At 35.3% G+C, this 27463-nt stretch overlaps 1 protein-coding gene across 1 annotated transcript; it reads left to right on the top strand.

Annotated features, from left to right (window-relative positions):
• Positions 1-814: 814 nt before the first annotated feature.
• Positions 815-26808, top strand: LOC149546289 (aldo-keto reductase family 4 member C10-like). Its single transcript, XM_089791136.1, has 4 exons — positions 815-1697; positions 1855-2751; positions 22696-22950; positions 26353-26808. Exons 2-4 carry the CDS (start codon positions 2182-2184, stop codon positions 26587-26589), a joined length of 1062 nt encoding a protein of 353 aa, XP_089647262.1. The 5' UTR covers positions 815-1697; positions 1855-2181; the 3' UTR covers positions 26590-26808.
• The last annotated feature ends 655 nt before the right edge of the window (positions 26809-27463 follow it).

The raw sequence follows: 27463 nt of genomic DNA, 5'->3' as shown, positions 1-27463 counted from the left end.
TTGACTAAAGCCTTTACCGTTGAAAAATTGGGACCCACCATAACTTACATGTTGCAATACTAGAGACTTGCCTTGTGAAATTTCCAATGTTTGACCTCATATCCCACACATCATTAGATTGAAGGTGACATTACACAATTAGATGTGTGCGCTCCATTATACTTTCAAAGGCTTCAAAACACTCAGTATTACTTAGAAAAGTGTAAAATATTATGATAAAAGAAGATTTTATCTTAAATTTTAAGCTATCTTCAACAAGATATAACATGTAGTTTACCATTATATAAAAAATTAGTATAATAGTTATAATAAGACATTCTTTTAAAATAAATCCAATATAAATTAAAAATCAATGTAATTATACAAATTCTACCATACATAAACACCTTATAAACATTTAATAATAAAGAAACATAAATATTTTAAATTTTTTTTTTAACTTCATAGTTCAATGGTGCACGTCCTATTCAATATTATGTAGAGATTGATATAATACACCTTTCATTACTATGTAAAAAGTAACACTGCACACCCTTCAATACATATAGAAACTTGATGTCGACATGACATGCTTTTCAATACTATGTAAGAACTAGACCTACAAACCTTGTACTTACCCCCAAAAAAAAAAAAAACTCTCAACAATAAAAAAAAGAAAAAGAAATAATAAATATAATACATGAACCAATTCTTGCCCTTGGTATTGACTAAAACGTAAATCTTACCAAGGGGACAATTGGAAATTTGGAAAAAAAAAAAAAAAAAAAAAAAAAATCTCAACAATAAAAAAAGAAAAAGAAATAATAAATATAATACATGAACCAATTCTTGCCCTTGGTATTGACTAAAACGTAAATCTTACCAAGGGGACAATTGGAAATTTGGAAAAAAAACGAGTCTCCCTTGGTAATTACATAGAATTCCCCATCTAATATTTTATTTTAAAAAGATATTTCTCATCGGCCGCAAACTTAGTTGTCTTATGATGAATTCCGTTCGTAACCCTAAAGCATATATTCCGGGGATGATTGAGAAGAATAACAAATGGATAATATTTTTAGCATGTCTCTCAACTACCAATGAGTAGTTGGCAATTCTATGGGGGAGAGAAGTGGCCCACATTTTTTATTTTAAAATGAAAACAAAATAGTGGTTCTGTCCAACCTCGAAAGAATCGAGTGAATTATCAATCCTCAAGCATATTCTTCCATGCAAAATAAGTGTCCGGACAGCAAGAAATCAGGAGAAAAGAAAGAAATATTGCTGCTTTTTACTGTAACTAGTGGTGGAAAGCTTCCCACCAACTGTCCATGAGAATTTTTGTTTTTTTGGATGTAAAAGTAAAAGTGTTTGCATGACAAAGAAACCATCAATCAATTTCTAGCTAGTTTCATTGCTTATTTCAGCTTGTATTGCGTGATTCCGAGCTTGATTGGGCAGAATCTTGGGGTTTTGGAATTTTATGGCAAAATGTAAAGTAGAACTCTCCATATTTTCTTGGACATCAGACGACTTTTGGGTACCACGAGATCTTCATAGGGATCTGAAAAAAGCCAAGTTTGACTATGCTTTAATCAGCTGGAAACCTGTTTCAGATTGATAAATGTGTTTGACCCCTTATATTCTTGCTTTTTTGCCTTTCCTAGTTTGAAATTCAAGAAGCGTATGAGAATTCCAAAAGGGCCAGGCGAGGACAGGTGAGTATTTTACTTATTGTTCTTTTCGTTTTTCTTCAACAACTTTTGAGCAATTTCTTTCACATTCCATTTATCTACCCATGTCGATATTGGGATTACCGGGTCAAAAGCTCAGTCAGGTGACCTAACCTTTCCATGTAAAACCTACTTTTTGTAGGATTCGAGGTCGTAAAGGACATATTGGAAATCATAATATCGTCTGACTGATTTGGGGTGTGCTCAAATCTTGGATGCTCAATACGCGCCTCATGAAAAATTGAAAATCCAAGTGATTTCAGAGTATCCGTTCAGAAATAATTGTAACTTTGATACTTAACGATCTATTGCGGTCTGTTCTGTTAAGCTTAAACCTACCAGGGGACAAACGGAAGGGAGAAATAACTTCAGGAAATCGCTAATTTAATACGAATTCAATAGTATCAGGAGATTTCCTGGGTATCCCATGCTTGTAAGGACAGAATCGGATTGAATTCTACAAAGAACGATGAGGGCAAAAAACTTTAACAGCTCTGAGAACTGTTTTGTATTGAATTCGGGGCATAAAATTCCCGCTGTTGGTCTGGGGACATGGCAGGCTGATGGTGATATATGCACCGAGGCAGTGAGAACTGCATTAAAAGTTGGATATAGGCACTTGGATTGTGACCATTTGTACGGAAATGAGGGTGAAGTAGGGCAGGCTTTGACAGAGGCCTTGAGAGGTGGTCTGAAGAGAGAGGATGTCTTTGTGACCTCCAAATTGTGGTGCACTACAAATGCCCCCAAGAGAGTTGAGACCTCTGTTAAGGTATGCTTGAAAAATCTTGGGTTGTCTTATTTGGATCTGTACTTGGTGCATTGGCCCGTGACTTTCTCATTCGGTGATGCCACTGATCCTCCAAGGAAGCCTGGTATGGAATTGAGGCAACCTTCACATCGGTTGAAAGCAACATGGCAGGCTATGGAGTGTTTGGTCGATAAAGGGCTTGTGAATTCTATTGGAGTCAGCAACTTCAGCATACAACAGATAGAGGAGCTGCTTAGCTTTGCAAAAATAACTCCTGCTGTTAATCAGGTACTTTGATTCTTTATTCTCTCTGTATGAACTGAGACTTATGCGTAAATTGTAGAGTGGATGTTGGTTCTTAGGGAAGTAAAGCTTGATACCTCCTAAATCTCCGCGTCTAGATTCAGGTTTTGATATGTATAGATTCAGTGCTTTCAGTTCTTTTTAACACAAAATCTAGATTTATATGTTCCCTGTTAATGTTTTGACCCAGAAATATTGATAAACAGCAGTAGCAGAGCATAAACAATACACAAAGGACACAAAACATTTATCTTGAGAAAATCCTGCCACTTGAAGGGGAAAATCCAGCCACACCAGCAAAGATCTTTTTTATTGATCAAGAAATATTCATAGTACGAGGCTTTCGCTTTCATGATTTACAATATACCAATCAATAACATAAATAGATTGCATAAGACTTCATCTTTCACACAAAGGTCTCTTTGAGTCCCAAAAATAAGACCCTTCATATTTCCACGCATTAACACTTCACATTTACACACGCATGCCTCTTGTATGATGTATGACACATGTCTTTTTATATAATAATATCTTAAATATTCTTACAAATGTCTCTTTCAGCTGAAGGTGACCATAGCGGTCATAACAAACATATTTCCATTTTATAAGAGCAGAGATAAAGATCTCTATTGCAGCTACAAACTTCAACACTCCCCACATGTGATTTATTTCTCGCATAGTCTTGGTCTCTTTAATATTTTTGTTGTCATTTCAATTGCTAAATAATTTATTTATTTGCTTCTTGCTTTATCTTGATCAAGTCTTTTACAGGTGCATTCTAAATTGCTTTATCAATATTTAGCAATATCCTTGATTTAGTGGTTTACTCTTCTAAATTCATCCCCACCTTCTACAAATAACAACAAAAAAGATAAGTGCTCCATTACCTACCCATCTCTACATTGTCAGTGATTAATTACCTAATTAATTTGGAGCATTACTGGCTCTCCTGTATCAGGCATGGCCAGGCAACAAACAACAGAAGGCTTGGATAAGCTGATTCGTGCCCCCTCTGCAGCAGGGGCCTCTGGGAAGGTTAGGTGATAGCTCTGTCTTTAAGCAGTATCCCATTGCTGTGCCTGTTGCTTGGTGGTGACCCCATTTAAAATGTTGGGGCCTCCCACAAGGTGCAACAAATATTGACAGAATGAGGAAATATTGTTATCTATCACTAGATGTAATGAATGTCCACAAAATGCTCTTAGTAATAAGAAAAGGTAGACACAATATGTACAAATGCACATAAAGGCAAATCATAATAAGCAAAAATACAGGTGAGCATCTCCACGTCTGAGTTGAGCTGGTCTTCAAAGAACTTTGAATCCTTAAAATCATTTTGATATGGAAACCTGTATTTTTGTTCTTGAACATTTCACTGTTCCAAAGAATTCATGGGGTCTTGGAGAGGGCTGGAAAATACTAAATGTTTTGGATCTACTGGAAATAATTCCTTTAGTTCTTGATCATTCTATATAAGCTTTGGAAATTTCTGGTACTGAAATTGAACTTTTAGTAAGTTTTTGGAGAACTTGCAATATTTCTATACCATTTAAGAGTATCTGGAAGCTTTCATTGTTTTTTATTACATTTTCTCTGTTAATCCCTTGTTTTCTGCCATCTCCTTTAGAAGTCTAGATCATGTTTCTTCAGTTTCTTGAGCTCCCTTGTTTGGAATGCTTGTGTTTCCAAAGTTTTGATCTACCAATTTTCAGTTCTTGATACAACATAGGGAACAAATTTTAATGTTTGATTTGTATGAGTAGGAGATAACAGTAATGATGTGTCAGATATATACAGAATACAACTCAAAAGGTAGCTGCAGTTTTCTTAAGAGCTGTGTTTACAAAATGTTTTAGACACATTTTTTCTTAGCATTGGGCATATATAATTAGTCTACGTAAAATTGTACAGCAATAACCACACTAATGCAGAAAGAAAATTTCCATATTTAGAGGGAGTTGGGATCCATTTGGTTTGCTAAGGGCCCCATTTCTCTTAAAGTGCGATTTAATGATGACATTATTAGGTAGCGGGTGAACCAACCCACCTTTTTGGTCAATGTGTTCAGATCCCAGTAACTGGTAAGTGCATATCCCAATCCTTGGTACATATTTTTTATGTTCAGATGTGCACTTATGTGCAAACCTGTGCCAGCATAGGAAGTGTGGATGTGACTTGTAGAGGAAACTCTGGGATATCGGTATCTGGCTTACTGTAGGATCTTCAATAAGCTTTTTTCTAACCATTTGTAAGGAAACTGGGAGAAATAAGAACTAAAATGAATACCTATTATAATTTAACAATATGCCAAACTAATCTCATATATCTTCATATGACTGTTTGCACAGGTTTTAATAGTTGATGAAATAATTAGACAAAAGTCAAAACTATAGTGATGAAGTGCAAAGTTTGCAATGTGTATAGTCATTGATTTGCATAAATTAAGTAGTGTCAGAGACATGAATCAAGGCCACAGATGCAAATAAAAGGCAGATTGAACGTCAGCACACCTCTAGGAAATTACATCTTTCAGGTATAGTATACAAAAATGGGACAGTGCCAGTCATCAGGAGGCTTGGCCAAAATTTCTTGCCGATGTTACCATTTTGTTCCTTCTAGGCCCCAGATTCATTCCAGGTTGATCCAAGCAGGATTCCTGCAGCAAGCATTTTTTGCACTGTGGATTCATTCCCAAAGAACCTTGTTGTATCAGTCAAGAACCCAAAAAGTAGGTTCAGAACCTCCTCAAAAACATCCTTTTAATTGTTATATTCATTTCTAAATTATATTTTGAATGACTGCATTTGGGAAATACAAATTTGGACTTACGAGATTTTTTGTTCAATAAAGATTACTTCAAATAGTTTCAGTGAACTTTTGCTATGGCAAATCTCAATGGAAAAACTAGTTATCACATTTAAGTTTATCCATGTTATTAATAATTAAGTGTTAATTCATTTAAAAAAAAATATATAATATTTATTAATGTTGTATAAGGCTCATAATTTTTTTTCAATATAAATTATATTAGGAAATATGTAGACCAACTCTAATTTTCTTAGTTTGATACAGAGAGAGAAAGAGAGAGAGAGAGAGAGAGAGAGAGAGAGAGAGAGATGTAACACATGTATCAGATTAACTCAAAATGAATGTAACATTTAACTTTTTTTTTTCAATGTTCTTTTTGGATCCATGAACGTAAAACGGGATCTAAGCCTGAGCTGGCTACATAGTTTACTGCCGTCTTCAGTTGAGTATCCTGACACTCTATATAGAATCATATATATATATATATATATAAACAAAATAGGTTACTGATTGACAGAGACATCGGTGGATACATACCATGACCCAAATAATCTTCTCTGGAATAAAAACTGCTTACCTAAAGCTTGGTCCTTTTCATGGCTGGTCAATTAAAGACGAATACTCATGGGAGATAGACTGATGAGATATGGGTTCCATGGCTCCTTTCAGTGTGTCATGTTTAAGGAGTAGGAAGAATCTATTGATCATCTGCTATTCAATTGTAAATTTGCAGCCTCTTGTTGGGAAAGTGTTTTGCGAAAACTCAATTGGCATTCAGCCCGACCTGGCACAGTCAAAGAAATGTTCCAATCTTGGAATTATCCTAAAGGCAAATCATCCTTTTCAAGTATTTGGCAGATATGTCCATCAACCATAGTGTGGGAGATATGGAAAGAAAGGAACAGGAGGATCTTCCTTAGGAAACCAGAAACAATGGAAAAGTTTACAATGATGATTGAGATAAGTTTCTTGGAACCGGGTAATGCAGCAGTATCAACACAAAATCATTGAAAATACCCCTTCAACATCTAGGACACTTTGCTATAAAGGAAGTGGACTCTTCTCAAATACTGGTCTGTTAATGGGCTCACACAGGTTGATATGTGCAAAGCTCATAGGAGTGAGGTGCAATGGGAAGCATTAGAGGATTGAGGTAAACTTCTATGGGGTGTTGATACATAACCCTGGGCCATCAAGAGTAGGATGTGTGGTGAGGGATTCGTAGGTTCATGTTGAGATATGATAGCATCGGTCAGATACATTGAATACTATTTACCCATATATGTGAATGTATGTTTTACATACATTCACACATATGTACATGTCATAATAAATCTGGGAATATACTTGAAAAATGACCGGCATAATCATATGAGGCTAAAATGAACTTGATGCATATATATATTCTTATCTTGCTTCATATAATAATGATCGGTTAAGGCATATTACTAATTATTTGAGTAATCACTTGCTAGTTAGTATTTACTAACTAACAAATGCATAAAATGACTTTGCATTTGAGTAGTCATGACCGATCATGGATTGACTGTTGAATACAATATATATATATATGCCATCATTGAAAGGAGTATAGACATTGTAATTGACAAATGTTCTATACCTTCCTACAGTCTGAAGATGATCATATTTGCAGAATTATATTTATCCTAACATATAAAACTATCCTACCTTAACATGGTATCAGAGTGAAATCTGGGAGGGATAAAAGTTACAGTAGGGTGGTACAATATCAATGAAAATTTGTGATTTTCATATCTGTCACCAAGTAAAGCATGAAAGAGAGGCCCTCATGGATCACAAGTTACATAAGTACAAAATTGCCAGAAGGATGTGGACAACGAAGAAATATATCACCCATCGATCCAAGTCGAAGACAAGAAATTGTGAAATAACTCTCAACAAGTCACGGGAAAGAATAAATCATATACCTTTATTGGACAAAGAAAACAAAGATCCTAAATGGTGGAATGCTTGATATCAAAAATAGTTTTTCACTGGGACAGCTGTATGTATGCATTGATTGGTCTAAGTTTGATAAATCTTTGCAGCACTCAATCCGTGAGGCCCTTAAGATCTTATTATCTATATGAAATTTAGCCATTATCGTGTTATTGGTGATTCGACCCATGAATGAAGATCCCTTCTCCAAGTAGACTCTAGAACTTCTGGGCTGCTACTGTGGATCAATTCTATCACAACACTGTCCGTACTCAAGATGGTAGACATTGGAGATGTACTGATACTGGTATTCCTTCTGGCTCAATGTTGACACAAATGATTGATACCATATGCAATGCAATAATTATCAATGCACTTTGTGATTTAGTGTTCAGTTATTTCCTTGATGTGTACTGTCGGCTGGGAGATGATTTTGGACTATTCTTTGATAGTAAAATACACCTTGATGTTGTGCTATTGCAGATGAGTAGACACGCCTCTGAACTCTTGGGTATAAACATGAATGTTCAATACTCAAAATATATTGATTGTGTGTATAAATATATAAAACAAACAACCATCGCTCGATATCAAAGATGAATCCTCACCTAGTGTTCTTTCAATTATTGCAGCAGACATCAATTGATAGAGAAACATACAGAGGATCATCGCAGAACATGGTAAATTGTACTCTTTGAAATTGGTCAAACAAGGTAAAGGATCAACAATGCATCATTGCGAAGAACATGCGGGAATACATGCACAAAAAGTTAGTGCCCTCCAAACTCATCGCAAACCTATCAAGCCCCCAAATGAAACAGCCAAGCATCTGAAATAGAAGTAAGGAAGTTATTGTATGTGAGTATAGAAACGTTGACCATGACTTCATGTACGTAGTTCAGAGGGGGGACTCGCGTATGGAAGACTCTGCAATGGATATTAGTGTGAGGCTCAATGGACTAAGTTGGGAAGGACATGACCTGTACACTGGTAACTAGCATTGGAGAAGGATGGTCAGATATGTACTTGTTACACATCAGAAAAGATATGCCCAATTGAATAAAGGAGGAGGAAAATTAGACCAATGATGGGTTGGCGTGAACTAAATACTTACCAAAGACCACCTTGGAGAAGACATCTCTAATTTGCAACCATTGTTTTATGATATACAATCAGAACTAGTGAGTTGGCTCTCACTTCTATTATATCACTGTTGGAGGAGCATGTGTTGTTTTCCCTATCAAGCGAAACTCTCTTGTAAACTCTATACATAAATGATTCGGAAAAATATTACTTCCTGCATACAAAGAGAGTTGAATGTTGAGTAAATGAATTGGAATTCTCTTAAGTGAAGGCTTTGATGTATTGGACTTATACGACAATCATATGGAGAGAGTCAAGTGAAGATCGTATTGAGTAATTTGATCCCCACCCTACTAATACTAAAAACATTCAATACTAGGAGTTAAATATTATCGAACATATACCAAGGAGTATATGTGAATGGCTTAAGTAACTAATTTGGCCATTGTAGGTGTTTTAAAATCTATGTTTTGAGAAAGGAAAGGCTAGGTTCTCCTGCAGACTTGAAGGATAAAATAATACATGATAATTACATATTTATTAGTCCTAAATGAAGGCTAAAGTTGGATTCCAAAAGGGACCTCCTTAGCATGGAACGGAGGAAAACATTCATATATCTGAAAACATCTTTCACTGTGAAAAATGATCTGAATATTCAACGTTAGCAGAAGAAACTAGGTGGAGAAGTCCATTGTAGCCGTTTACTGTGGGAGAGCCTGTGAAAATTCTGAGTCAGCATCCTTGTGGTTGATGACAAGGAATTCTAGCGTAAGCTAGGAGTTAAATTCCTTTGACAAGAAGCAACATTGATGTATGCTGACTTATCTGTCATTAGACTAATTGGATAAGATTCCAAGCAAGATATCCTCCATAAATAGGACAATTGATGTATCGAACAGAAAGAAGATGCTATATTTGATATAATGCAAAATTGTTCAATAATATGAATGGGGATTCTACATTGTTGGGAGAATGATAACCAATGTTACATTCTTATTTAAACCATATTTGGAGGAGAGATGGAAGAGAATAGACACCTTCAGAGTAATCTCAGAGTATCATTCGTTGATTTGATGCATATGGACCTTCATTGTAGCAACTTGTATCAAGTATGTCTGTGTGCAGAAGGACATTCTTCTCGGAAAAGAAGAATGATGCATTAGGAATGTTGTTGAGGCATATTTTCGGGACTATGAAATAAAGACAAGTCAATGGGGCTCTTCCTATGAAGGTGCTAACCTAGATGACCTAATGACAATAGTCCAAAAGGTAACAACTAGAGGATTTGTGATCAGTTGACGTCCAAGGAGTATGGTTATATCACTTCAGAGGGAGTAGACTATGATGGAATTCTAAGGGAGTATGAAAATCCATCGTAGAAAATCTTGGATGAGAAGGTCAAGAGGCTGATGCATGTACTTGGAACTTCATATAGAAGCCACATTATTATGAATGTTTGGTACCACCATGCCTTGGGATAAATCCAAAGCTTATTGCATTTACTCGTGTTACTATGAAATTATACAAGTATATTTGTGGACAAGAAACTACTACTATGAATAATGTCATGATCAAAACATAGAGAGTTGCTAAGAAAGTAGATCATAGAAGTAGAACTTCTAGACAAAGTATATTATCAGAATAGTATCACTGACTGATATTCTTACCAAGTGAAGTTTGTGCATTTGGAGACTATCTTGGAGTTATGAAGAATGAAGCCCTTGCTAAGGAGTCTTAGCATCAATGATTTATTGAAATGTACTTTATTGGATTCTTCTCTATGAGGGAAAAGCTTAAAGTGGAACCCTTGTTTCACAATCGGGGAGAAGTTGTGATAGATCCACCCTTTGATATGGTTCATGATGGATGTCATGTGTGTGACACCATGACAACACCACGTGAGAGAATCCATGGTGGCTCTGTGTAAACCTTTTGTCATATGTGTGACTCTATGAATTTAATGTGCCCCCTGTGTACATTACCAAAAGGTGACGATCTTTCTAATAATGTACACTTGTATTCAACATGTAAGGTGACGACTTTACAATGTTCACTATCATGACGTATATCATGCAGACTTGATATTCATGGAAATGTCTTCATATTCAATATCGGTTGTGTATCGATATGTCCTTTATGAGATAATCATAGCAGATATTATGTGGCATAATATCTGTGGACATGCCATTTTGAGTTATGGTAGACATAATGCAACATGATGTAAGTGCACATACCATAGCCATGATATATGAATATCATGCTGACTTGATGTTCACTAGACTCCTTGATATCACGAGTGAGGTGATATCTAAATTTGTCATACTTGGTATCTCTTGAGCATTTTTATGGATATCATGAGACATGATTCCTATTGCAATTCAGTATATTCTTTATGAGATAATCATGGTTAGACGGCACAATGTGTTATGGTAGACATCTTGCGACATAATATCAATGCTCATACCATAAGTGGGATATATAAATGTCGTGTGACTTGATGTTCATTATACTCCTATATCACGAGTGAGGTGGTATCTAAATTTGTATACTCAGTCATCTTCCCTAGCTAAGAGTGAGTGCTGAGATATAATAGCATTGGTCAGATCAAATTGAATACTATTTGCCCATATATCTGAATGTATGTTTTACATACACACATATGTACTTGTCATAATAAATCTGGGAATATACTTGAAAAACGACCAGCATAATCATATGAGACTAAAATGGACTTGATGCATATATATATACACTTATCTTGCTTCATATAATAATGATCGATTAAGGCATATTGACAATTATTTGAGTAATCACTTGCTATATATATATATATATATATACTTATCTTGCTTCATATAATAATGATCGGTTAAGGCATATTGACAATTATTTGAGTAATCACTTGCTAGTTAGAATTTACTAACTAATCAAATCCTTTTGGATCTGATTAGTTAGTGCATACTAACTAACAAATGCATAAAACTTTGCATTTGAATAGTCATGACGGATCATGGATTGACTATTGAATACAATATTGTATGCCATCATTGAAAGGAGTATAGACATTGTAATTGATAAATGTTCTATACCTTCCTACAGTCTGAAGATGATCATATTTGCAGAATTATATTTATCTAATAAATAAAACTATCCTACCTTAACAATTCACATTGTAGTTATGGAGGCAAAGACACTAGAGGATGGGACAAATAATGAGGCAAAATTCAAAGCAGTGTTGGTAGCAGTTGAGATGGTCAAAAGGTTGAAGGTGGAACAATTACATTTGTAGGAAGACTCACAAATCATAGTTAATCCTATTGGGAAAGGAAAGATTCATGTATGGAAAATTGATAAGATAATAATTGTTATTCGGAAAAAATTGGAGGTCTTTTGCAAATTCAAAGTATCTCATGTTTATGGGGAAAGTAATGTGGTGGTAGACTCCCTATCCAACCAAACAACTGCCAAAGCAAACTAGGCCACAAAGGTGGAGTAGCGACACTTAGGAAGGGAGTCACGCTAAAACAATTTCGTGAAGCAATTACTAAGATGGTAGAATTTGCAGAGAAATGACAATGAAGAAAGGGATGATACGGGGGATAATCCCAAGGGATGAACACCAAGGTGGGAAATGTCGGTAAACCAAAGTTGAGGTGGACAAAGTTCCTAGCGATGGACACCAAGGATATGAGAATGCCCAGAAAAGTAGCACTCAAGGAAGGATATGATAGATCAAATACTTGGACACCAGGGATATGAGAATGCCCAGAAAAGTAGCACTCAAGGAAGGATATGATAGATCAAATACTCAGAGGTGGAAAACAAAGGTGGAAATGCTGACAACCAAGCTTGAGGTGGATAAAATCTTTGACAACAGACATAATTGATGATCAAGCACATGACATAACATGCACAAATTGTTAAAGGGTGTTGGAACAACTTAGTACACATGCAAAGGACAAGAATAAGGTGGTGAGAGGCCTAAGAAAGAGGTGAAGAAAACATGACAAGGGGATGCCTACATTCCACTGTGCATTTTGGTGGAGGAGAGGGGTGGATAAATCCTTAGAGATGAGTACTAAAGTTGAGTAATGCTATGGAGATGTGGCACCAAAACAAGGGTGAGAAATTTTTTGGAGGTGGACACCAAAGAAAGGATTGTTAGTTACCCAAGGCCAAGGTGATAAATGTGACGAATAATAAAGCTGACAAATCATATGAAAAGATAGGTACTTAATGTAGCAGTAAATGATGAAGGATGTCGATACAACTCACCACACATGCCAAGTGAATTGGTTGGCTACCTTAGAAAAAAGATGGTGTAAAAATGGATGATTTCAATTTCAATTTGTAGTTTTGTTGCTTCTTGTTGAAGCAGCGGGAAAGAAATAGGTTGCCTGTGATCATTGAAGCTAACTTCAGCTTGCGATCACCGAAGCAATAGGTGCTTTTCTGGGGTGAGCTCTCGTTGGAAAGGCTCAAACTTGTTTTTACCACGGATGACCCATGGTTCTTTTTTATAGTGCAAGGGCTTTTGGGCTGCAACTTTCTATTGATAGACTAAAAATCAAGAGCCAACACAAACATTTCGTCTCTCTTTAGTGCATGAGGGCTAGAGTTGAATGCACGGTTGGAGGTGCATCGAGTGGTAACTAGATGTGTAAGAATCGAGTGAAGGGTGGGGCACAAGACTTTCCTGCACATAGCAAAACCAGAGACAGGCTTTTGCACAACAGTGGGTGGCCTATTATGGATTTTGAATTACCCTTTACATTTGCATCCTTATATCCTCTGCAAGGATGGCTCCAATTGCCAAGGTAGAAGGGAACATCCCAACGGATGTGGATGGTCTTGTGTGATTATATAGAGGTTTGGGAAAATGTCATAAATTTAGTCACTAGACTCAATTCAAACTGGTAGGCAATTGGAGAGCCCCAAACCATAATGTGGGGCACCAAAACCAAGGAACCCACAGAAGGAGAAGAATAGGCAGGGGTGTAGATAGGTGCCGAAGTGATGACAACTTGGAACCAAGCTAGAGAAAGAATGAAGGTGGTGACCATACACAGTAACTTGGAGAGTGGCTATAGATTAAGGTACACTCGATTTGCAAGTAAATTGTCACACAAAAGGACTATCATGGATCCCAAACCCTAAAATTGTCGTATGTAGAAATTGGAGCTGGTGCTCTGACTTTTTGGGTGGTTTTGTGTTTTTTGAAGGTAACCCTCGACTAGCTAAGAACATATAACACAACTTGTATATGAATACGTATAGAACTATTTTGCCATGTTTCTCTACTTATAATGTCAATGTCGACTGTTCATAGTCGAGGGTGCAATGTATATGTATAATATTGCTGATGTGGAGGGATGAAGGGTGACTTGTTTTTTTGACTTGAAATATGACGTAGCTTGTAAGGGATATGAAAGACAAAGGGCATGGATGATATATTCTAACAATATGATGTGACCACTTTTATATTATTAATAAAATAACAAACTCTACCGCTAAAAAAAATCTTTGAGTAGATTAATCCAAAATGAATGTAACCTTTAGTTTTTTCCCTTTTTGAGATCAATGAACTTGAAACAAGATCCAAGCTTAAACTGGCTACATAGTTTCATTCCATCTTCAATTTTGTATCTTGACACTTCAGCACAACTTCCTAGAATTAATTGAAAATGAACAAATACTATTTTTATGTTAGTTTCTAGCACAAAAAATTTGTTAAGCTTCTGTTGGATTGATTTTATCATGATATACCTTGTTGATGGTAAATCATCTTTAAGATAAATATCTTATATATATAATATATATTATATATGTAATATAATATATATATTACATATATTATACAGTATATATTATTACATAATAATATATTACATATATGGTTAATATATTAATTTTACATATATGCTTAAAGATGAGTTATACATATAGTTATTTATTAACTAATGATGATTAACTATAGAGACATGTCTCCTCTCATATTTATGAGTCTTTAAATCTGCATTTGGAAGACATCAATCACATTGGCAATGTTACTACATTTGCAGAAATGATCCTAGAAAAACAACATGGTATCAGAGCCAAACTGCAAATTTAAAGGAGGTTCAAAGATCTAAGAAATATATAAATTGATTCAAAAGATTGCTTCAATTAAATGTCTTCACATGTAATATGTTGATTGAAGGGTGCAGATTGAGGAGTCAGAAATTAGAAGACCATGGAACCAAATCTGGAAGGAGATGGCAGACATAAAAACTTCTGCTGTGAGCTGACCAAAGATCCTCAGCAGTTGACATGGATAGAAATGATATTATAGTATTTTCTGTTTTGCCATCAACATAGTCAGGCGCCTTTGCGACTACACATCCACCTGTACCATTCATGAGCACATGATTAAAGCATTGCTAAATGAAATTTCATTCAGGCATTGCTACAGGAATATACACGGGGGGAGTAGTATAGATCTAACAGGAGATGCAAAGGATTTCTCATGATCTGAGTAATATATTAGACATTAGGATAGTGTTCATACATTTTGCAACCAATCCGAGAAAACCAACATGAAAAATGCATATAAACAAATCAGAATTCAAGGAAATCTAATGACATGGCAAAGGCATTAAACATCAACATTTTAAGGAGGAAATATATGATTATATGAAGGCAACATAAATTGTGCATTTTATTGTGATCATCATCAATGGGATGGGAAGGGTTCAGTTCTTTTGTCAGAATTATGCGTTCTATTAATCCTACCATTTTTCATGCTTTAGCTAATCCTATACAGTGAACTCTACGAATTTAATTGACTCTCAAATTATGTTTAAGCGTAATGTTTAAAAGGGTCAAAATCAAGGTAGAGTGGAGTTAAAGATTAAATATGTACATAATCGACGTTGAAAGTCTCATGGGAGATGATGGATTACAATAATGTAACTGGGCCTACATGCACAACTAGTCTTCCATACTATAAGACATCTGGCCCACTCAATCCTTTCATAAATCTCACACATAAATTAGATGTTACTTAACATGGCAAGAGTTCATAGTGTCAACAATGAATATACAAATAGAAGTGAAGGGCTTGAATAAGTTCACAAAGAACATAGACCAATGTGGGAAGATGTGACAATGATGAGTATATACAAAACAACCGCGTTGAGACCAGATGAAGACCTATGACACATAAGAATCTGTGGAAGCATCCTTAATGAATGACAAATACTTTCGAATTCAACTCAAGTCAACAAAAGCCTACTAGGTATGATATACCATGCCAATTATCATTGAAACTTATCAGTTGATATTATCAACTCTAGCGGATAATGCAACATATGAAAGTCTGGAAAATATTGCTTTGAATTTTGCGTAGTTGCTCCACGATACATTCAAATGAATAGAGCATTCCATCAATGAGCGGTGGCAAGTTTTTGTTGGTTTGCGAAAAGACACCTAGGCATATATCATGAAATGGTATATTGAAGAAAACAAATAACACTATGAACCACAACAAAATATTGAGGCAGTAGAGCATATCGTCAACAAATGATCCATCTGAATTGTCATTAAAGTTCGTATGCGATGGAAATAATATAAAAATATGTGTTGGTTGTTGCTGTCCAGCATAGAAGATGGAGATTAGTTGTTACCAACGTCAGAAGTAAATATATGTACCGAGTAATCAAGAGTTCACAGTGTTGAAAGTTATTCAAAGATCATAATAATTGATTAATAATCAATATAAGAATGGAGTGGTGGCATCACTAGTTTGGGAAGTAAATAATATAAACTAAAAACTTTGTGCTTGATGATAAGGAACTACGAATTATTTAAATGAACTAATGAACCAATAATTATTGTAGTTCATTTAAAATGATATTGTGCAAAAGACGTGACTCTTTTGAAAAATCAGATTTCCCTCACTAAAGTAAAATATAAATAAGAGTAAATATTGTTGGTCATGTCCATATCAAGGGTGGGCAATAGTTAAGAAGGTATTGATAAAGGAGACCTTTCATTGGTCGGATATATCAATGAACCACCAAAAGAGCCTTCGAGTGTAGAGATTGCTTCTTACGGAGGAGATACATTTTATAGTACCTATCTATCGTACATTGAAGGTTACCCACGTGGATGGAAGGTAAAGGTACATATTATTCTATTTCATTATGAATATATTAAGTTTATTAAGTATTATATATATATGTATATATTTATAGATGGAATATATGCTCAAAATATAGACATTTATCTATATTATTAAAATGATTTTATATCATTATGCAAAATTGTTGATTCTCCTTGAATATTATTGTATCATTTAAATTTTATGTTTATTTGATCTATAGTATATACTATATTGGAAATTATATAATGATTAATATGAGTTACAATGTGAATCATGATAATATTAATGAGAAATATAATTATGTTGTAGGAGCTATTTTGCCTTGATCTTTTCCTCCGAGATCCTTCTTGCAAGAAAAGGAGGATTAATATCAGACTTAGAGAGAGTCTGACACTTTGTTAAAGGGAAGTTTATTTTAGAAGCTTAGAAGATATATATCTCTACTCCTGCACTTTCTCATCCTGATGATGGATCATGTAGTATGATCTGAAACGTTGATGGTAAGAAAATGCACACAATCAAATCTAGAAAACAATTTATTTATTTAGAAGATTTATGTTCAGAGGAATTCTGACACATCCATCAGAGGGAGTAGATAGAGGATATGGTTTCGTCAACCGTCAGTGATATCGATCATATTGATTCAGAGGGAGTGAACCAATGTTGTGATGGAATCTTCAGTGATCGATAAATTGTAACAATCAAGAGGACTGTATTTCATGCAACTATGTGAATGGGCCTACTCCTTGTGTACATCATAAGAAAGTTGCGACTTTATTAAACTATCTACGAGTCTCTTTTTGATAAATGAAACTTGACATATGAGTTGTAGAGTCATTCAAGTGGCACAATCATACTCAATCAAGATATTGGTGTATTATAGACGAGTTTGTGTTAGCTTCTACTATTAAGCTTAATGAATGTTTGGAGCTTTGATGGATGAAAAGAGCAAGTTGGAACTTAGAAAGAAGTCGTCAAATTTGATGTGATGTAAAAGTGTTCAACAATATAAGAGTGGGAATTTTACATTGTGGGGGGGAATAATAGCCAATGTTTCATTCCCACTTAAACCATCCTTAGAAAAGGAGATATTCCATGATCCTCATGGGCAAATAAGTACTTGTATCTTTTACATTTATCTATTCATTTATTTGTAATTCTATACATACTATATGGGTTATTTTCTTTGATCTTTTCCTTTATGTTTGAGGATATTCTTATAGGAAAAGAAGGTTGGTACTTTACATATGCTACCAAATATTGTGCAGACTCAATCTAATGATAGTAGTTCCAAAGACCCTGATGATTAAGATGGATAAAGTGAGGCTCTTGAAGAAAACACTCTTGAAGAAAACATCTTTGATAATTAAGATTATGAGATTCTTCTACATTAAGAGGGAGTATGACACTTCTTCGAAGGCAACATAGGAGCTTGGAAGATTGACACTCAGATGGAGTCCAAAAATACATGTGTGTGACTGCATGATTTTGATGTGCCTTCTCCTATGTATATCATGAGGAAGTGATGACTTGCCACTAGAAATTCAGAAGATTGATATCAGATTTAGAGGGAGTTCAAAAGGTATCCTTGGGTGAAGAGAGTTTCTATTGGAGTAACTAGAGGACCTGAGTTCCCAGGATCATTGTTCAAAGGGAGAATTTTGAGGTGCAATCCTTTGTTAATGATATCTTCTCTATGAGAAGAAGTTCTAAGTGAAATTCCTTGTAATACATTTTTCTGTGAGAGAATGAGATGAAAGCCTTTGTACCACCTTTTGACTGGGTTCATGGTGGTTACTATTTCACATATGATATGTAATGAAAGGTGACGATCTTTCATTGATATATAAATAGAAGGTAACCATTATAAGATGACGATCTTATAAATGGTAGACTTGTTATCATGGTTCTTTGGGCCGGATTTTGCCCGGACACCATGATAATGAACAGTCAGAAGGTAACCATTATAAGATGACGATGTTATAAATGGTAGACCTGTTATCATGGTTCTTTTCATCAGATTTTGCTGGACACCATGATAATGAACAATCAGAAGGTAACCATTGTAAGGTGGCGATCTTACAAATGGTCGACTTGTTATCATGGTTCTTTGGGTCAGATTTTGCCGGACACCATGGTAACGAACTTGTTATGGTTCTTTGGGCCAGATCTTGCCGGACCCCATAGTTGCTACTATAGACCACACTTAAGGTGGTGTTTTAAAAGTAATGGAAATTACTTCAATTGTTTGTTATGAAAGGTGAGAAATTTAGTCTCATAGTGAATTGAATATCATACTGAGATGATGTCTCTTTTTATTCTTGAGAGCATAATGTGTTCTATAAATCCTCCCTAGCTAAGAGGGAGTGTTAAGGTTGTAGCTTCTGTCGGATTGGTTTTATCATGAGATACCTTCTTGATAGTAAATCATCATTAAGATAAATATGTTATATATATAATATATATCATATATATTATAATATATATTATATAAATTATACATTATATACTATTATATAATAATATATTACACATATGGTTAATATATTAATATTACATATATGCTTAAAAATGAGCTATACATATAGCTATTTATTAACTAATGATGATTAACTATAGAGACATGTCTCCTCTCATATTTATGAGTCTTTAAGTCTGCATTTAGAAGACATCAGTCACATTGGCTATGTTACTACATTTGTAGAAACAATCCTAGAAAAACAACAAAATTAATTTGTTCGCTCAGTTTAATTACTGAAATCAATGACCATGGTTGAATCCTGTTCAAATGAGTGTTGTAGATAATGCTCATGGAGCAATGGGAGTTAGGATGCGACAAGTGTAGTAGTGAGGCTATGTGTATTCTTAATCTCCAAGACCATAGGTACATGTGAATCAGTGCCCCTTAATTTGAACAATGTTTTTGGGCAGTATAAATGCTTATGGAGTAATTTTGGTGTCAAATTTGGCCATTAATGGTATTGTGGGTGATGTAGGGAGGTAAGTGGAACAGATAATTGCCAAAGGTGTGAATAGTGAAGCTTGGAGGTCAAGGATAACTCAAGACTCATACCACCTCCTTGAGATCAGAGTTTGGGATTTACAAGGTAACCAAGTACAAAAATATCTGTACTTGTGATGCCGATGATGTGACACTATGTGAAGTGTTGGGAATTAAAGTTTGAGGGTGCCATGCGAAAGGCACTTGAGAAAGGGTAAGGTCAAAATTTTGTTCTTGAAACATAACTTAGTGCAAGTAGCGGGCAGTTGGGGTTTGGGTTAAACACATACCAGTAGGGTTAGGTTTGCAACTTTGACAAAGGTAAAGGAAAGAGAAGGGTTTGGCAAAAACCTACATTACCACATTTGCTCAGGAACCATGGAATTTGAAAGTTGGTATGCTTGCAATTAGTATTTGGTGCATATTCATCCAAATTATGATGCTAGTCTGAGAAAGTTGCTTCAAATTCTGTGAACAGGACCCTGGGCAAATTTAATGTGAATTCTGGCGACTTCTGAAAATGACACATGAGCCCGGGATGAATTTCACTGAATTTGGGAAGAATTTTACTGTTTTTTGGGATCAAGGAATATCTTGTTTCGATTGCTTGATCACGAGATTCCATTGAAAAATCTTGTCGGTCTGCAACTGCGGATCCATTACCTAACTGCACTGCTCTCTCATTAATAGATCTCTGCATTGAATCCCACCACACAATCAATATTGTTTATCCCTATTTTTTCCTTGGTTGACTTGATCCACTCTATTCCTTCCATTGCATTCACCTAGTCAAACGTATATGTGGAAGATGAAGGAGGGGCATGAAAGAATGATTCAAGCCAAGTCTTGCCAGAATGGGTTATTAGTTCTGTGGAAAATTTGCACGACACTGTTGATATTAAAGCTTATACACCACCTTCCTTGAACTATTCTTCTCATGATAATATTGAATAGTTCCAAACTTGACCGATTTTTTTACTTGTTAACATTTACACCAACTACCTTGATTTCAAGTTTCATTTGAGTCTTAGTTCAATTTTAGTTTTCTAGTTTGTGTGCGTCATGATTTTGGGTGGGCATATATATGCATAAATATGTTCTTATAAAGATTGCACAGACGAACTCAAAATGAATCCGAACCTAACACCAAAATATATTGGACGATATTTGACTCCGCATCTGTACCAAAATCTGAACCGGCAACTTAAGCAAAAATGAAGGAGAACTCCAAAACCCTGCTGAAGATTTAGGGAAAGGGTGGAGGTAGAGGTAAATGAATGTCTGTATAGGAAGTTTGACATCTTGATAAGAATAAAAGGAAATAATGGAGTTCGGTGGAAAAGCATGCTTGAATGGGAAACTCCAACAAGTGTAAAGGAAGCTAAGGTCAAAGGGAAGGGATGCCTGTATGGAGGTTTTATGAGATCTTGACAGAGAAAACATTATGAAGGCAGTGAACAGGTGATAAGGGTATGCAGGGATCTAGAAGTCTGATATAGGGGCAAGGAGACAAGGTATAGTTGGAAGAAAAGGCACGGCAAGACCAAAGAGTCCGAAGCTTCAACAACCTGCACATGAAATTTTCAAACAACAATGGGACATGGACGATGAAGACAGCCGACACACATGCAGTCTTTGACCGAGGAAGATGCTAGAAATGGGAAATAAACCTTTCCTTCTAACAAAAATTAAATTGAAAAAAGGGACATGATATTTCTGCATACAGAGTCTACAATGAAGGCCTGTGCCCTCTAAGGTGGAATACCAGCTTTTGCAGCAGAGTTTATATTCTTTGGCAGTTTGCAAGGCCAAATCCCTTGTCCAAATGCAGTGCACATACTGCTCTCAGAAACCTTTTTTGCCAAGTTGGCATTTATACCTTAGGTAAATATTTCCTTTATCCTATGTATTACCAATTTTATCATTTCATCTATTTTCAGTGATATTACAACTACATGTGTCAGTTTCCCATTGACCAGTTCATTTCAGTTTATCAGAGGTTTCAGATATCAGATTAACTTTTATAAGAGTTTAGAGTTTATAATAGATTTCAGACATAACATCATTTCAGATTTTAGTGCATTGAAGTTCCAGCTGCACACAGACGTCTCAGATTTTCTGTTGTGTAACCTGAATCGCACATATATGTTTGCATGCATGTATACATATACAGTTATACTTGCGTGGGAGAGAGATTTCATTTTTATATTACTATTAGATTTAGAATAGTTACAGCATACTTTTCAGTACATAAATATGAGAGCCCTGTCAAATAGCCAGAATATTTTAAATTAAAAGCTCTTCTTTGAATACATCTTTTTTATATTTTATGCTTCTGGAATTTGATTGTGTGCAAAGTTTTGAGTCAATGTTACGGGTCACACCCAGTGAATCATCATCAGGACATGAGAGAGCTCAAGGAGATGAACAATTTGCACATAATCAAGTCCCAGAAGCATAAAATACAACATTATGGATTGTGGAAACCTTCTAGCGTGCATCTATTTTACATATGCACCCTGTTAATTTCTAATTAAAATGGTCTATCACCATGTAGAAATGTATATCAACCAAATAGCATAGTTTTCCCTACAACATTATCCATCTTCTCTGCATCAGTGGCGAGAAAACAGGTAACTGGGCTCCACACTTGTCTGCCGTTGTATTAGGTACAATTGACTATTTCTAAAAATTGCATTTGTTATGATTGTTGCAAAAATGTGAATGGCTGAAAGCTTTAGTGTAGCTCGAATAAATATTTTACATTAGTATGTAGAAATGGCTCTGATTTGCATAGCTATCTACCTGGTATTAGTGTACATTGAACAATTTTCAAGTTTAGATTTATTGTGGCTTTTTCTCAGAAATGAAAGGATTGAAAACTTCAAATGATACTGCATTGTGTTATTTTGATGTCAATTCTTTGTATGCACAGGTGGAATTGCATCCCTTTTGGCGGCAAGATGATCTTGTCAAATTTTGTCAAGCAAAGGGTATTCATGTGTCAGCTCATACACCTTTGGGTGTACCTGCAACCAATCCATTAAGTAATGAATGTGGTTCAAGTGGAGAGGATGACTGTGAGACACCACGAATTGCATTCAGAAGGTGCAGGTCTGTTCATGCACCGATGCTCAAAACATCTGTAGTAGCAAACATTGCAGCACGCCTCAACAAAACCCCAGAACAGGTTTTTGACAATTCTTTTTTTCAGTATATACAGGAAATTGTTTCTCTTGGATTTCAAAATTAAATTACTGTAGCAGTATTTCACATGTACTAGTTTTTTTGTTTTTTGTTTTGTGTGTGTGCATGTGTGCAATCATTTATGTAAATGGGCTTGGCCAAAGGAACACTTCACTACAGTTTATGATGAACAAATTTGTTTGTCAACTTGTCAAAGCAGTTTAATAGATGTTATCTTGTACAGTTGGTGATGGAATCTATCTCTGTCGCCAATGGATATAAGAGTAGGAACTGAGAGAGTATGTTAGCTGGCTTCATTTGTCGAAATGACATGGATTTGTCTTTTGTGACTGCATTCTTTCCTTTACATAAAACAAATTAATATTGCAGTATACAACATATGAAGCCTTGTTTTCATGGAGGATGTGAAAAACAAAATATCTTCCTTTTATATATGGGGCTAATTCATTGACTGACTAGCAAATTGAAGTGTTAACAGAGAAATTTGATATCTTTGAATAGATTAAGCAGAGCTCCAAAAACTTGTACCAGTACCATATCGCCACTGGTAAATCTTATCTTATAATGCCCAGGTAATCTGGAATCAGAAAAATATATTTTTCATTACTAGAGATTCATTTTGTACCTTAATAGATCAAAGATGTTCGTTTTTACTTTTTACTGTTCTATGGCATGATTTTCCACTTGTTTTACTTTTTAATAATTTATAATGTCATGGCAGCATCCATGGCACAGTTCAATTGAATAACTTGTAGTCACATTCATGTGATACTTGTGTGGTAAATTCTACCTCTATTTGGAGAGATGGACATCATTCTGACACATTATAGTCACATTAAGTGAAGGTGTCTCCAATTTCACATACTTAGGCCCTATGGATCACAGTAGCTATCCACAATGGGAATCCATAAATATAGTAGAGAAGCCATTGAGAGTGTTAGCATTCCACTATAGATGCCACAATTGAAGAGCATCCAAAAGTTGTATGGGAGTTACACCTCACCTCGTCTGCAGGGAATGGTCTGTACTGAAAGCTGAGTGTGGTAATTTACAAATTGTAAATATCCAGTACTGTCTATTAGGGGTTCATTGTGATATATACCCCTAAATATATTTTAAAATTTAAACTGTAGAAACTGAATATGGCATACAGTTAACTTTCTCTCTACTAACAGTATCAGATTTCCACAATCCATTTGAAATGAGTGAATTTGTTTCTGGATTAGATTGTGTGAGTTTTTTGAGGATCAACGAAGTGTGATCCGAAACGTTGATGCTCAAAAAACTCACACAATCTAATCCATGAACAAATTCACTCATTTCTCTCTACTTTCTGATCACCTTGATCCCTAAATGGACAAGACAAGAGTATATGGTGTTCACGATTACTATTAAACTGAAATGCTGCAACTGAAAGAAAAGCACTAGGGAGCAAGGCAGCTAATACTACTTATGTTGTACTGAAAGATGTAAACATCCACTTATTCAATGGGAATTACAAGGGCACCTCCACTTGTTCAATAGGAAAGCTTATACAATATTGAGAGGAAAGCTATCTCCTTCCACTTATCTAGTGGTGAACAAAAAGGGCACATCCACTTTTTTAGTGAGAAATCTTATACAAATATTGAGAGGAAAACAAGCTTCTTCCTCTGAATTTAGTGGTGAGCAGAAAAGGCACATCCACTTATTCAGTGGGGTAAGTGCATTAGCAAATAACAAGAGACTCTTACTGGCAGTAATACCATCTAGTAGTACTATATAAAACACATAGGAAAGTAAATCTTCAGTTGTATGACCATTCAAAAGATTACAAGATTAGTCCAGATTCCATAGACATTATAAACTTTGAATAACTGATGATACAAAGTGCTGATGTAAAATAACTGCCAGAGCACCCCAGAATGGGATCACAAAATCATGAATAAATTCTTCCAACTTGAAACAATAGCAGTATACCTTGATGACGATAAATTCCATTGCTGGTACAGGTCCGAAATGTACTGTAAACACACTTCTATAGATCTGATCAGCAAGCGGAATGATCAGAGATTTTCACTAGCTATTGTGCAATACACCCACACTAATCAAGGACTGAAAACACCACTTTGTGTCATGCTTGAACATCACCAAGTCTTGCTGAGAGGATGATAGATCAGATTGATCACTGGAACCAGCTTAAAAAGTTCTGGAATCAGCTTTGTTTGCAGTGGTAGCAACTGTAACAGCAGGTACAACTAATTCCAATCTCACACCAAACATAAAAGTTCACTTCCCAAATGATGCATGCATCAGTGCGCTCGGTTGAGAGCTGAAGAATTAATAATAATTTTCTTTGAAAGTTTAGTAGTTTTATGTTTAAAAAAACAGTATTTAACTATTATATGTCTGAACTATGATATTTCTTTACACACACACACAAACGCATTCAACCCCCCCCATTTTTCCTTTTCCATGCACCCACATACCAGGTTCTTGGACCTGCATCCAAACCGGTAACTAAGCCCAAAAGTCAGCATGCCTATAAACTAGGCATGCTGAATCCACCGAAGGATCAGCACTTGAGCTAGGAGCCCTCACACCATCCTCCTGATAACTTCAATCAATGGCATGGCCTAACCAATGTTAAACCTGCAAACTTGAACTGTACAGCTTGCTTTGTCTATTAACATTAGCAAGTCAAAATATTGGAGAAATGAGTCTTAATGCTAGAAATGAAGACTTCCAGATGGTCCGGCCAGTATGAAGAGTTATGGTCTGCACTAATGTGAATGGCAGGGCTTGCAGATCACCTCCGAATTGCCTCAAACACACTATGAAATTCCTTAAAAGGGAATTCCAAATTTGCAACACAAAACACAAACACAACAAAAACCTCCATATCTATAAACCAAAAACTGAAGCTTCAATCTGCCACATAATGGTGGCCTTTGTATAAAACCACTGATCTAGCTAAGAGAGCAGCATTGTTACTAAAGCTGATCCTATCCAATTTTTCTGGGGTCCAGCTAGATTTGTCTATTTTGCTCGACTTTGCAATTTCTGTCGAAATTTTATGCCTTTTTTTCCAAATATTGGGCTTCTGGGCCTTTGTTTTGAATGAATATTATTTTTCAAACATTATTAGCAATGGGTGGCAGTCCCTGATGATTAGACCTACTATTTCAGGGGTAGTTCTTTTTCTTTTTCACGAAAACCCTCTTAGGCAGAGATGAAGTAGATCTTTTCATTGTTTTGACTTTTTTTATTTTAAATTGTCATTATTGTGTATTATGTTTATTTTTATCTCTGTGCACCTTGCTATATAAAAGGTTCAGATGCTCTTTATAAATAAAAGCCTGACCTATTATCTTACTGGTTTACCATTCAATGATAACGATGCCAGGTAATTTTAAGATGGGGACTACAGCGAGGAACAAGTGTATTGCCACGCAGTTTAAGACCTGAACGGATCAAGACAAATTTTGATATCTTCAACTGGTCATTATCTGAAGAAGACTGGAGGAAGATTAACTCTTTAGAGCCTCAATTACGGCTGATAGACAGTGGTTACTCAAATATATCTGAAACTGGACCTTTACAAGCAGTTCAAGAGACTGATGACGACATTGAAGGCATTTAAGGGGATTTCTGGCAGTGTTCTCCAGAATTCTCTGGATTAAAAATTCAATTGAAATATATTGAGTGTGATTTTGATATCATAATATTGCTATTTTCAGAAAGAAATATATAATTTCTTAGGGATTGGATATTTTTTTAAAACTTGGCTATGTTTGTAATTTTCTATAGAATAAAATACAGCCTCTTTGATATAGCAATGAAATTCAGACTCACTTCTGTATGGCAATTTTGTAAAATACTGTGCAGATTTAGTAATGTTTTTGTTTGATTATAGTTGTACACGAGTCAGAACTTGAACAAACTGAACGTTGTGTTAGAACAAGTGAAAATAATATTTTGGTCATTCTTAATATCTGCATGGATAGTCCTTAGTTTCAGTAGTCTGTTATTCAAAATCTTAATTTACAAGGATATGGTTTCGATGTAGGGTGTTGGAATTGACCATGAGACTTGGATCATTTCCATGGTTTTGGTTGTCAGTATTGGAATCTATTCTCGTTTTTCTTGAATTGTCCTCAACAATATATTGGATGGTTCAACTAATTAAGGGGAAACAATGATTTATATCAAATTCATAGGACAAGCTTGGAATATTGTGCCGTATCATTTGAGTTTGTTGAAACTGAAGTCACTGAATGTGTTGGCCGCATTTTTGTATCAGTATATTTTGTATGACACTAATTACACACTTGTGAACACTTAGTAGGAATTGATAATCATAAGGTCAGTTAGATAGGGTTTTATTTTAAGAAAAACATGTACCTAATCAAAGATTTGAAGATCATATTCTTACAATGGCGTTGACATCACATGATTGAAATATAAATATGCAGCTGTGGTGATTCAGAGTGGTCTGATCATGTAAGTTCTCCATG

This window comes from Cupressus sempervirens, chromosome 7 (assembly GCF_028749045.1).
Source record: "Cupressus sempervirens isolate cs-2001-9-10 chromosome 7, ASM2874904v1, whole genome shotgun sequence".
NCBI classification, from domain to species: Eukaryota; Viridiplantae; Streptophyta; class Pinopsida; order Cupressales; family Cupressaceae; genus Cupressus; species Cupressus sempervirens.
This window is presented reverse-complemented; position numbering and strand designations above follow the sequence as displayed.

Coding starts and splice junctions, on each gene's coding strand:
- LOC149546289 (XM_089791136.1), top strand. CDS start 2,182: ATGAGGGCAAAAAACTTTAACAGCTCTGAGAACTGTTTTGTATTGAAT. Junction 2,752..22,695: donor TAACTCCTGCTGTTAATCAG/GTACTTTGATTC, acceptor TTGTATGCACAG/GTGGAATTGCATCCCTTTTG. Junction 22,951..26,352: donor TCAACAAAACCCCAGAACAG/GTTTTTGACAAT, acceptor TAACGATGCCAG/GTAATTTTAAGATGGGGACT.